General features: G+C 53.3%; 2 protein-coding genes across 22 annotated transcripts in view; one reads left to right on the forward strand and one right to left on the reverse strand.

Moving 5' to 3' along the window:
* Window positions 1–2,959, forward strand: part of Tsc2 (TSC complex subunit 2) — a 34,971-nt gene extending 32,012 nt beyond the window's left edge. For all 13 annotated transcript variants that reach the window (XM_021644741.2, XM_021644744.2, XM_021644743.2 and 10 more), the window contains 7 exons: window positions 89–175; window positions 745–931; window positions 1,107–1,246; window positions 2,130–2,208; window positions 2,276–2,367; window positions 2,461–2,559; window positions 2,657–2,959. In XM_021644741.2, the coding sequence (XP_021500416.1) occupies window positions 89–175; window positions 745–931; window positions 1,107–1,246; window positions 2,130–2,208; window positions 2,276–2,367; window positions 2,461–2,559; window positions 2,657–2,821 (849 nt within the window). In that variant the 3' untranslated portion in view covers window positions 2,822–2,959. The remainder of the gene's footprint in view (window positions 1–88; window positions 176–744; window positions 932–1,106; window positions 1,247–2,129; window positions 2,209–2,275; window positions 2,368–2,460; window positions 2,560–2,656) is intronic.
* Window positions 2,960–2,963: 4 nt separating this feature from the next.
* The window catches only part of Pkd1 (polycystin 1, transient receptor potential channel interacting), a 44,395-nt gene continuing 34,795 nt past the window's right edge, over window positions 2,964–12,563 (reverse strand). For 4 of the 9 annotated variants that reach the window (XM_060364002.1, XM_060364000.1, XM_021644738.2 and 1 more), the window contains exons 31-46: window positions 12,335–12,448; window positions 12,180–12,232; window positions 11,542–11,726; window positions 11,357–11,450; window positions 8,412–8,530; window positions 8,132–8,334; window positions 7,863–8,057; window positions 7,229–7,368; window positions 6,493–6,605; window positions 6,106–6,247; window positions 5,848–5,973; window positions 5,461–5,635; window positions 5,078–5,368; window positions 4,851–4,985; window positions 4,469–4,774; window positions 2,964–4,374 (exon numbers count right to left, since the gene is read on the reverse strand). In XM_060364002.1, the coding sequence (XP_060219985.1) occupies window positions 3,907–4,374; window positions 4,469–4,774; window positions 4,851–4,985; window positions 5,078–5,368; window positions 5,461–5,635; window positions 5,848–5,973; window positions 6,106–6,247; window positions 6,493–6,605; window positions 7,229–7,368; window positions 7,863–8,057; window positions 8,132–8,334; window positions 8,412–8,530; window positions 11,357–11,450; window positions 11,542–11,726; window positions 12,180–12,232; window positions 12,335–12,448 (2,859 nt within the window). In that variant the 3' untranslated portion in view covers window positions 2,964–3,906. The remainder of the gene's footprint in view (window positions 4,375–4,468; window positions 4,775–4,850; window positions 4,986–5,077; window positions 5,369–5,460; window positions 5,636–5,847; window positions 5,974–6,105; window positions 6,248–6,492; window positions 6,606–7,228; window positions 7,369–7,862; window positions 8,058–8,131; window positions 8,335–8,411; window positions 8,531–11,356; window positions 11,451–11,541; window positions 11,727–12,179; window positions 12,233–12,334; window positions 12,449–12,563) is intronic. The other 5 variants (XM_060364001.1, XM_060364004.1, XM_060364003.1 and 2 more) reach the window with 3 other exon arrangements.

Below are 12,563 nucleotides of genomic sequence, written 5' to 3' on the forward strand. Positions count from 1 at the left end.
TGCTAGGTCGGCTGTCTGGGTTGGTGGCTGGTGGCTGGTGGCAGGGTGGTCTATGCCCTGAACTCACATAGGCTCTGTGTGCCTGCAGTCCTTCGAGCGGTCAGTGCAGCTCCTTGACCAGATCCCGTCCTATGACACCCACAAGATTGCTGTCCTATATGTGGGAGAAGGCCAGGTAAGGCCCTGGGGTCAGCATAGGACCAGTGGGTCTCAACAGTGGGTCTAGGTCTCTCGCATCTCAGAGTTCAGTCTCTGGTTCTTTGAAGCTCCGGAGGACTGGGAGCTTATTGAGCCCTGAACCAGAAGCACAGCCTTGAGGTGACAGAGCGCCATCACGGACAGTTTTTAGCCCAATAAATGAGCATGGGCCGTACTTTTCTTCTGAGTGAGGTGGGGACTCTGGACTACTTTGAGCCAAGAAGTCACCATTAACGCCAGCATTTTGAAAGTCTCCCTCTGGCTGCTGTGTAGAGCCTTGATGAAAATAGGTGATCACCATCCAAGTGAGAAAAACAGGCTTGGGCTTGGTTGCAGGGTTGCTAGCAGTGCTAGGGTATGTTGATTTTGCTAGCTGCATGGGAGGGGTAGCCAGGTGACACCAATGTATATAGACTGGACAGCTATAAGCATGAAAGTACTGAGTGGGAGATGGTGACAGCCACTCTGGCTTTCCATCAGTGCTGAATCAGCGAGACTCATGATTGTTGAACTGGTGCTACTCTCGTCTCCTGGCTTTTTCCACAGAGCAGTAGTGAGCTGGCCATCCTATCAAATGAGCATGGCTCCTACAGGTACACAGAGTTCCTGACGGGCCTGGGTCGGCTTATTGAGCTCAAGGACTGCCAGCCAGACAAGGTGTACCTGGGTGGATTGGATGTGTGTGGCGAGGACGGCCAGTTCACCTACTGCTGGCATGATGATATCATGCAAGGTGTGTACTGCTCTGGGTGGGCCTGCCTCCAAGCCTTGCCCTCTGGGAGAGGAGCCACGAGCTGCTGGGACAAACAAGGGCAATCTGGGGTGATGCAGAGGTCTCCACCTGGGCCCTTAAGCCCGGCACTGGCCGTCCTGTCCTAGAACCCAGCCCACTGTCACCCATTCTACAGCTGTTTTCCACATCGCCACCCTGATGCCCACCAAGGATGTGGACAAGCATCGCTGTGACAAGAAACGGCACCTGGGCAACGACTTTGTTTCTATCATCTACAATGACTCTGGTGAGGACTTCAAGCTGGGCACCATTAAGGTGAGTGAGATCTCCATGTGCTGGCTACCTAGCCATAGCCAAGCTCTGCCACCTCCATCACCAAACTGATCAGCAGCCCAGGCCGCCTGCAAAAATGTATGCTGGTATCTCTTGAAGTGGCCTTCAGTGTCTTGAGAGGGTAGCTGCTCTTGGGAGCCCCATGCACTGGGACAGGAGACACGATCACAAAACCTCCTTCTTCATGTATGAGCTGTGGCACTCATGAGGAGTGGCTGGGGAGTATGTGCCTACTGGGGTGTACAGTGCCCGAGAGGAGCGTAGTGCCTGCTTAGAGTGGTTTCCAGGGCTCCTTGCTGGAACGTCTCAGCACCCTTGGGTTGCACCGTATCACCTGTGGATAGGACTTGTATGTCAGAGAGAACCAGGTACAGCTCAAGCTGGCAGGATGCCCAGAAGCATAGCAGAGTGCTCAGAAGCCATAAGAGGACACAGCATGGCCTCGGGAGGGGGAATCTGGGAGGACTGTCGTCCCTGTGGATGTCTGGTGTCCAGGACAATTGAGGGAAGAAGAGTCAGTGCTCTGGAAAAGCCCTGGTGCCCACGGGCAGTGTCATCCTGAGAGAACAGCCTCAGTGGATAGTATGGCAGAGTGGAAGCCAGGTCTGGAAGCTCTGCCTCTGTGTATATGGACTGTGTGTGCGTGTTGGGGTGGACACAGACACGTTAAGAGTGCAGGCTGTATGCTGTAAGTTAACACAAAAGCAAATCCGTGTCAGGGCCCAGATGCAGAGTAGGTTGTGTTTAGCCAGAGATGAAGATGAAGGCAGGTGGCCAGTGCTGCCTGTGGAGGTGATAGCCTCTGACACAGCAGCAAAGCAGACAGCATGTGCTTGTGCCAGGATGACTGTCTTCATCTGGGCAGGGCCAGTTCAACTTTGTCCATGTGATCATCACACCGCTGGACTACAAGTGCAACCTCTTGACCCTGCAGTGCAGGAAAGGTGAGGCTTGGGCTGGGTAGGGTGGTAGTTTTGGCCTGAGTCAGGTCTGAGCACTGTGTCTCCACAGACATGGAAGGCCTTGTGGACACCAGTGTAGCCAAGATTGTGTCTGACCGCAACCTGTCCTTCGTGGCCCGACAGATGGCCCTGCATGCAAATGTGAGTGGTTGGCTGCAGCCTAGGGCCAGTGGGGAGATGGTTGTATTAATGGTTCCTGGATGGCAGTTCATCATCCTGCTTTGGTGTCTCCAGATGGCTTCACAGGTACACCACAGCCGGTCCAACCCCACTGACATCTATCCCTCCAAGTGGATCGCCAGGCTCCGCCACATTAAGCGTCTCCGCCAGCGGGTAGGGAGGACAAAGCTTCAGAGCTGTGACAGCTTAATCTGGTGGGAGCACAGCTTCTGGGCTCCCTGCCAAAAGCCTTCTCTCTCTCCCTCTCCAGATCCGCGAAGAGGTGCACTATTCAAACCCAAGCTTGCCTCTGATACACCCTCCGGCCCACACCAAAGCCCCAGCTCAAGCCCCCGTGGAGCCCGCACCCACCTACGAGACAGGCCAGCGGAAACGCCTCATCTCCTCCGTGGATGACTTCACAGAGTTTGTGTGAAGCCCTCGGACCATGACCAGAGTTCTGCAGCTAGCCATGCAGCTTCCCTTCCCTGTCCAACACCACCTGGCGTATGTACTCTTACATGAAATAAACTGGCCATGCCAGTCTGGCCCTGGAAGTTCAGAGAGAAGCACAGACAGCAGTCAGACAGCTTCTTTATTTGACTTTGTCTTGTCTTTTTGGGGTGGGGCAGAATGAAGGCTAGAGCTGCAGCTGAGCCCACAGGAGGAGGCAGGCGCCACCACACATTCTTTCCCCGCCTCTGGGGGCCAGCCCCAGTGGGGGTCTTGTCCAGTCACTTCTTGGCATCTCTCAACCCGTAACGGGCCTGCCCTCGCTCAGACCTGAAACCAGCAGATCTGGGTGCTGCCTGGCTCCAGACAAGGGAGGAAACGAGGCCATGGTGGCCCCAGTACTGCCCAGCACCTGCCCAAGGCCAGACTCGGATCCAGTAATAGCTGCAGCTTTCCTGCACTCCTACCCTGGGTAACAGTGGCCCCATCCTCAGCCACCAGGCCCTTCAGCCCAAGTGGGAATAGTGACATACAAAAATATATACATTTTAACCCCATATAAATTATTGCTGGTGGACATACAAAGGGGATGGTGGCTAGAGGCAAGTATGCTGCAGAACATCAAGAGAGGCAATAACTTAGGGACGGATAAGGAAGGAGTGTAGCTTAGCCCTCCCTCTAGCTTGGATCCTTAGCGAGGGGAGACGGCTGCCTAGGCATAGAGCCGGGGCACAGCCCGCTGTACCTGAGGACTCTGAGGACTCGGGAAATAAATTAAGCATCTTGGAGGCTGGGTACTCACTTGGTCCAATACTGCTGTGTCCTCCTGTGGGGAGGGGACCCTAGGTCCTGGCTGGCCACACAGCCTTTTTAAAGTGCTGAAGCCCCTAGTCAGACAGGTAAGGAAGGCCACAGTGCCTGCCTAAAGAACGCACATGCAGCCTTTCTGCCTGGCCCAACCTTGAGGGCAGCAGAAGGTAATACTGAGTGGTGTCCACCCCTGGCTCTGAGAGGCCAGTGTGAAGCCACGGCCCTTCCCAGAAAGGGAGTGGCCAGGACTCCTAGGGCCTAAGTGCTGCTGGGGTAGACCTTGTTTTTAGACCATAGGGACACCCTGCTGGGGCCTATAGTCTGATCTAGCCCCTGACTGGCCCGAGCAAGGCGGCTGGGCAAAGCTGACTGAGGGCCTGGGAAGCAGCCAGGGGAAGGAGAGGGAGGAGGTCCACTGTGCCCGTGGCCTCGAAGGCTCTGGAGTTGTTGCTCCAGCTGGTAGACATCCTCTGTGGCCTGGTTGAGTCGGTCAAACTGGACAAGCAGAGTTTCAAACACAGCATGTAGGCGTGAGGGCTCTGGTTCCAGCCTCAGTGCCGAGCGGCTTGCGCCTGCACTTAGCCCGTCTGGCTGGCTGGAGGAGGTGGAAGGGTGTGAAGCGTCTGAGCCTGCGCTGGGTGGAGGCACCACTGGAGATGACTTGGAGCCCCTGGATGAGCGGGAAGGCAGTGGCTCCATTCCTTCAAATCGAACTTTGTGGCGGAACTGGGGGCGGCACAGGGGCTCGGTCAGTCCGGCTGCACCCTGGGCTCGCGAGACCCAGGGTGTATCCCTCTCCCCCCCACTGGGCCGTACCCACCTCCTTGACCTTGCTGAAGCCCATCCAGAGCCGAAGCCTACGCAGGAAAAGCTCCACCATCTCATAGTCCTGGGGCTCCCACGCTGGGCGGTAGAGCTCCCCACGCAGGGCATGGTACCGCCAGCGCAGAAGGACAGCCCCTAACCTCAGGGCACCCCACACTCGCAGAGCCCAGAGCCCCACACACAGCAGAGGGGACAGGTACCAGGACTCAGAAGGGCACAGAGTGGGGACCCTGGCCCCAGGGCACAGCACCAGGAAGGCTCGGGCCATGTTGTGGAGAGTATCAGCACCGGAGGATATAAGCTATGGGAAAGAGACAAAGGTAAAGGCTCACTCTGGCTGAAGCCCTTCCCTGGCACACCCCAGAACGGCAACCTACCAGAACAGCCATCTGTGCATAGGCCACACCAAGCACCACCAGGCCCAAAGTGGCTCCCATGAGCTCTGGTAGGGCCCGGCACAATGTCTTGCCAAAAACGGACCACTGGCGCACAAACCGCAGCTGCTGGGCAGCCTGTGGATAGCAGGCAGTTTGTCAGCTTTCACCAGGCCATGGAGTCTGAGCCTAGTCATGGGAAGGCCTTACACCAGCCCTTTGGCCCTCACCTTAACTAAGAGCAGGAAGAGTAGTGAGGCTGCCAGTCCTCGGGCCACAGAGCCCAGCTGAGCCACTTGGTCGAAGCTAATGAAGTGGCGTGGATGGTCGTGTACAAAATGGGTCCACTGGCGGTCAGCAATGCCCAGCTGCGCCAGGCGTACCAGGCCTGTGGCTGCCGTCAGCATCACCAGGAGCCACCGTGCCCAGGCATCAGGCCTTGCTGTGCGTGCACACCCCTCTCTGCGCCAGGTGTGCACCTCGGCCACGGAGAAGTACAGGGCAAATAGCAGCAGGCACACCTGGGGGGGGAGAAGGTATGTGAGGGGTATGGTCAGAGTCCTGTGGGGCGTGATCAGGACCCTGAGGACAGAAGTCAAGTGGAAGGGCATACCGAGGTGAGCAGTGGCAGAGATAGGCCGGTGCTGAGTCTCCGTAATGCAAATGGGCGCACACTGAAGGCAGCCAGTGCATGGCCGGCTACAGGGAACTCAAGGCGCAGTGTAACAGCAGCATGCAGCCCCACGGCAGGGCTGTAGCGGGTGAGTTCCACAAACACTGCGCGGCTCCTGCATGGAAGGTGCTGTCAGCAGGAGGGACCATGTGTGCAGGAGTCCAGGGTGCAGGATGGGAAGTGGCTACTGTATTTGGTCAGTTATGTAGGGAGGGAGGGCCCCAGGGGATTCAGGGCTGGGCATGGGGACACCTGGCTAGAAGTGAGGCTCAGAGGCCTGTCCAGGGAGCAGCCGGTTTCCTGCTCAAGTTCTCCCTCAGCACCCACCTGCTATCTAGCCAGTTGTGCAGCTGCAGGAAGCCCAGCCGTGCACGGCTCTCCTCAAGACTCAGTCCTAACTCCTGTATGTAGCCCCCGCTGTCATACACTGCACAGTAGCCCCAGTACCAGGCGCTGTGGAGACAGGACAGTGTTGGAAATTCCCTAGTCCTGAGAGCACCAGACAGGCATGTCCCCAATGAGGCCAGAAGATCCTCTGGAGAACTTTCCTCGCCTGTGTGGGCCTTAGGCCCTTGTTCTACTTACCCCAACAGGTCGGGTGCAGAGTAGGCCCATGTCTCAGAGCCATTTTGCACCACACTCTGCCAGCCAATGCCATAGTCACTGGTGCTCAAGCTTCCTGTGGCTGAACACATGTGCTCCGAGCTAGAAGGGTCTGGGCAGAATGCTAGAAAGCAGAGGCCAGGGCTCAGGACATACTGTAACTCACTGTTCGACTCAGCTGAGCTCCCGTGCTGTGACCTCCCTGAATCCTCCAGCCACCCATAAAGTAAACATTACTATGTTATAGAAAGGCAATGGAAGAAAACTAAAGAAGAGGACAAAGGTCATACAGTTACACAGAGTTCACAAAGCTCAGCAGCTGCTATGAAGGAGCAGGGTAATAGGCATGGACCACCCCCACCAGCTTACCTTCCTGCAGCCGCACCTGCCGTAGCCGCGGAGGCCCCAGCTCGGGGCTAGACTGGTTCCCATGGACATAGGGCAAGAGTACATGTGACATCCATGGCCAGAACTCATCAGACCTGTCAGCAATAGTCAGCCACTGGGGTCAAGGCTGTCAGGGCCCAAGATGTGCTGCTATAGCAGCCTGAAGGGCTAATGCTGGACCCACGGTCTTACTCTTGGACTGCTGGCATTTGGGGTAGGCAATTCTATGCGCTGCCTACACAGAAGACTAAGTAGGGTCTCTACCCACTGGATGCCCCAGCATGTACTTTGGTCCTGACAACTAAAACAAGTATCTAGAACAGGGGTGTCCAACCTTTTGCTTATCTGAGACACACGGGTTTCTAATCCACAGCCTAGAGGTTTCAAGAGCATTACATGGATTCCTTTTATATAACATTGTGACATGTTGTCCACAAAGGTCATGACTGAGAACTGTACAACTGATAAAAATAAATAAACAGAAACAATGAAAAAACAAACATAAAACACCTTGTGTTTAAATAGCAAATTTAAGATTTTGTGCTGGAACTCATTCACAGCTACTCTGAGTTGCATGTGGCTCATGAAATGAAGACAGCCTTCATTTCAGACGCTTCCAGATGTACCCTACAAGACAGGGCAGACTAAGACCAAACAAAAACGGGCCTTGGGTATCAGTGCCACCTAGCCCAAAGCACAGATGTGTCAGGGTCCCTACCGAGTGATGGCCAGAAAGGCTTGGCTGTCCAGCTCCTGCTTGATGGCACTCTGCAGGCGGTAGGCGTGGCCGTGGCAAGAAGCATCCCCATAGTTGGCCAGCAGCGTCACCAGTAAGAAAAGCATGTACACCAAGAGGCTCTGGGGGAACAGGAATAGTTGGCTCTCATCAGCTGATCCCATCCCACAGGGCCAGAACAGGGTTTTAAGACTACCCTGTGGGCTACAGGGATGGCTCAGAGGTTGAGAGCACTGGCTGTTCTTCCAATGGTCCTGAGCTGAGGTCCCAGCAACCACACGGTAGCTCATGACCATGAATGAGATCTGATGCCTTCTTCTGGCCTGCAGTCATGCATGCAGGCAGAATACAGTATAAATAATAAATAAATCTAAAAAAAAAAAAAAAGACTACCCTTGTCAGGGTGTCTGTACTAAGGAACAGCAGCAGAGTCCTCTTGGGAAAGACACATAGGCCGTGAGAACCAAACCAGCTGTGCCTAACACCCACAAGGCTAGGTGGGAGCACGAACACAGATGGGGCAGCAAGTGATGGGAGGACAGGAGCTGCAAAGCCCTGACTGCCCACTGGAGGTCACTGGAGGTCAGGAGTGGGGCCGCCTGTGGCCAGAGCTCACCTTCAACATGTCATGGAGCCTCTTGACTTTGCGGGCTTCCTCCTTTGCCAAGAAGAGGGCAAACCCATGCGGGGGCCGCACACGGGGCACACGCTCGCTCACAGGTGTTACAGCTGGGCTTTCCACCAGAGTGTCATCTTCGTCCGGGTGCAGTCGCTTGGCTACCAGTGAGAAGTACAGGGCTTCCAGCAGGACCTGCAGTAGCAGTGGAATCAGCTGGCAAGCATGGGACTGGCAATCCCCTCCCCACCCCCCAGGAGCCCTCTCACCTTAAGGGGCTCCCAGCCAAGAAATGAGGCCAGAAAGCTAAAGCTGCTTGAGAGAAGCCACATTACACTCACGCTGGGAGGGAAGCTGGCACCAATCCACCCTGAAACCGCTACGGCCACAGCTACCAAGAGTAGGCTGAGCCCATGGGCCAGGGGGGCACACCAGGCAGGCAGCAATCGCTTCCGAAAACCTTCCGCCAGTCCTGGAGACACACAGACAGAGGCATGGCTGGCAGCCCGGGAAGGTCTGGGAGGGACATCCTGCTCTGTGTGACTGTACCTGTCCTGGAGAGTCCTGTCACCGGAGGCTGTTCCCATGTCAGACCCGTGCTAGGCAGCCTTTTCTCCCCCAGTGTCTGCAGCAGCAGTGTTTCCGTTTTCTCCCCAGGAACACTGGACCTGGGCACAGGAAAGGGCCAATGAGTTTTGAGCATCTTCCCAGGAAGGAGAGGCAGTGGTATCATTGACCTGGGAGCAGTTTCTTCAGTATCTTAGAGTCCTGAACAAGGCGGATGTGCTGCTGAGATTATATGACATCATGGTCATTCTCCTTGCATCCTGTATATACGTTCACTGCCCAGGGTCCAACTAAGGGACTACTAAGTCCGTATATTAGATGTTCAGTCCTGGCTCAACCCAGAGGTCCTTCTCCAGCCTTATACCAGCCACACAGGCCTGTTTTCCAAGCCGTGAATGCACTCCTCAAGCCCTGCCCTGTGAATGCTAAAGAGACGCACACTTCTGTACGGTTGTGCTTTTAAAAAAGGCCAGCCTGGTCTACATAGTGAGCTCCAGACCAGCCAAGTACACAGTGAGACCCTGCCTCAAAAACAAACAGGCAAACAAAAACAGAAGCAAGGCTCTGAGGGCAAAAAGAAGACATGAGATGCCATGCTGTCTGAGGAAAGTTCCTATACTTGCTGTATTTCTGTACCCAGGGGTTCTTAATTAACTGCATGGTCCAAACCACATTCACCTGCCACTGAGCTTTGCAAATTCCTCTGGGTCCGTGTCACTTAAATGAGCAGACATACGAGCTCATCAAGATAAGCACTCACACAGTAGCAAATGACTAGAAATAATGTTTCTTTTTCCTTTAAACTGACTGCTGAACATAAAAGTAATAAAGTATTCAGCTAAGGGTTTAAAAACTGTGGGCCCTGAATATCAGCATCCCCTCCAATGAGAACAGGCACATTAACAGGCACAGTACTTTTTACTGGTCATCTAATATGTGGCTGTCTACAGAGTACATATGGAGACAAACACTGTTAAGAAACAAAGCACACGCTGGGCGTGATGGCACACGTCTGTAATCCCAGCACTCAGGGAGGCAGAGGCAGGTGGATCTCTTTGTGAATTTGAGGCTGACTGATCTACAAATAGTCACAGACAGCCAAAGCTACACATAGAAAGCCTGTCTTGAAAAAACAAACAAAGATACAGAGCACCAGGTTTTCATCAGACTCAGCTGCATGAGCAAGCTGTGCCTGTCACTGTATGATCAGTTACTAGGTATGGATCCATTCTCAACTGGATGCCAGACACTGCTGGAGATGTTGAGTGTGCAATGGTGAAAAGAACAAAGCGTCTACACTCTGCACACGGCATGCTGAGTGGTGGGGCATCAGGATTGCAGCAGTGTGGGAGGCCACCTTTAAGATGGCCCCAACAATGCTTCCCCTGGCACTATGCCCTGTGTAGTCTCCTTTCAGAGTAACTGAGAGGGTACTAGAGACCCAACAGTGCTACTAACAGGGCTGGTAACAAAAGATGCGGCCTCTACCCTGCACTGGCAGACGACAGACCACATACTCCTGGGGGATATTGCCTAGCACTGGCCATCAGCCCTCCTATGAGGCTCATATGAGGGTAACTGAGTCTGCCAGGGTACCTATTGTCCTTTTAAGCACTGAATTCAAGGTCATGTGTGATACAGCAAGAAAATGAGGGAGCCAGGAAAGTAGGGCAGAAAACTACAGAGGTGTTACAGAGAGCCCATAGAGCAGGCCCTAGGGATGATCCTGGCAGAAAAGAGCATGGGATAGAAGGAACAGCTGGGAACATAGGTACAGCTGAGTCCCTGCATTTGCGAGGAAGCTCAGAGAAGTTGTTAAAGAATAATGGCAAAGAGGGTCATGATGCACAGACTTCATCTCAGTTCCTAGAGGCAGTAGGGACAGAGTACCTCTGGAAGACCCAGCCCTGAATCCCTGAGGAGCACAGCTGTGGGAGAGCTTCAGGTGGGGAGCTGGTAGCAATGACCAGAAATTCCCTATGTCACTGGTTTCTCCAGGAAGCCCTTTGTGCCACGGTCAAGTAATTCGTACAATTCTTCCTTTCTACGTTCTGGTATAGATCATGCATCACTGATTTCTGGCTGTTGGAAATTTAGAATGAATCAGGCGATGGTGGTGCACCCCTTTAATCCCAGCACAGAGGAGTCAAAGACAGGTGGCTCTCTGTGAGTTGGAGGCCAGCCTAGTCTACATAGTGAGTTCCAGGACAGCCAGGGCTACACAGAGAAACCCTGTTTCAAAACACAAAAACAAACAAAACTTTAGAGTGAAAATGTAGATACTGAATCAGATACAGATAAGAAAAAGAATATATAAATCTATGCAAACTCTTGTCACTGAATTGGGAAAACCAAGAAACTTGATCTTTTGTTTTGTTTTGAAGACAGCGTTTCTCTGTGTAGCCCTGGCTGTCCTAGACTCACTTTATAGACCAGGCTGGCCTTCAACTCACAGAGATCTGCCTGCCTCTGCCTCCCCAAGTACTGGGATTACAGGCGTGTGCCACTGCACCCAGCTAAACTTATTACTGCTTGTTAATTCTTAAAGCATTCAAATAATCAAAGCACTTTCAAAGTGAAAATGAGATATTTAAAAACTTTCCCATGATTTTTCTGTTTTGACTTCAAAATCAAAATTCCTTCATGGCTATGCAGTAAGATTCTGCCTCAAAACACAAAACAAAATATCTCCTCAGACCAGGCCCCTGGGGTACATGCTGATCGCCTCTCCACTTGTCAAATGCCTTGAGCTGGGTGCCTCAGGACCCCGTCAACTCCCCTCTACAGAGCACCCAAGCAACATAGGCATCGTCCCGCACTGGTTACAGGGCCGCTAGGACAGCCTCAGCTTCCCAAGGCAGGCACAGAGCCCTACAACAGAGCTACCCCAAACACCCTGCCTCCTTCCAACCATGTCAGGCACTCACAGGCTAGTAAGCAGCTCTGCTTCCTTAAGAGCATCCTGGGGAGGAACCAGGTTGCTGGCTCCATCAGCTAGTACCTGCTGGATCAGGTCTTCATCTAGAGAAAACAAAGTGTTAAAGGGGCATGACAACTGGGACCTTGCATCCTCCTAAAGCTTGGAAGCCATTCCTTCCCACCTCTGGCTCACCTGATGCTGACAAGTATTTAGCGGGCAAGGAAGGGCTAACCAGAGATGCACCATCTTCCTCTGAGCCCAATATGCATCCAGGCCTGCCCTGGGCCAATTGCTGCAGTGTGCTGCTCACAACAGATGGGTCACTGAGCAGGTCTGGCCAACTAAGAGTGCCCTCGCTGGACGGCCAGCACACCAGGCTGTGGGCAACATAGACATTGCTTTTTTTGATATCTTTATTTTATTTCTTTATCTATTAATTTTGTGTATATAAGTGCTCTATCTGCATGTACACCTGAATGCCGGAAGAGGGCATCAATTCACTGTATAGATGCTTGTGAGCCACCCTGTGGCTGCTGGAAATTAAACTCAGGACCTCTGGAAAAGCGGATAGTGGTCTTAACCACTAAGCCATCTCTCAGCCCAACACAGACATTGTTACATGTACCTGACCCAAGCCTAGCCACACAAGCACAGGAAGCATCATGCACAAGGACATAACAGCTTCTGAGCAGCTCCACTCCTGGGACAAAATGTAACAACACCCAGAGACTGCCAAAACAGGATGAAGACACAGAGCCCAACACCCCAACATGGTCTTCCAGACCCTGTTGACTTAGGCCAAAGTTCACAGCATCTCTAGGCAGCCTCACCTTTTAGCATCTTCCAGAAACAGGTCATTCTTCACTTGGCCAGCAAAGGCCTGCTGAAAAGAGGAAAGCATATCAGTATGGTCTACAGCAGCAGAAATGACAGCCCAGGAAGCCCTAACCAGCTGAGCCTGCCCTAAGCCCCGGGGAGCCTTCACCTCTGTGAGGCCAGAAAGTGTGAGGAGGGATCTGTCTAGCACAGATGGGTTCAGGTAGCTGTCAACATCTAGGGCCTGCTGCCCTGTGGGTGTGGGGTTTTGGTCCCCAGACACCTGTGAGGAAAGAACAGTCATATTAGTCTTCAATGTCTGGTAGAACTGGGCAGGAAGCCACTGGTCTGGCTTGTCTTTTAGGAAGATTCTGAGCGACTTGGGCTCTTTATTTGCT

Source organism: Meriones unguiculatus, chromosome 11 (genome assembly GCF_030254825.1).
Source record: "Meriones unguiculatus strain TT.TT164.6M chromosome 11, Bangor_MerUng_6.1, whole genome shotgun sequence".
Lineage (NCBI taxonomy): Eukaryota > Metazoa > Chordata > Mammalia > Rodentia > Muridae > Meriones > Meriones unguiculatus.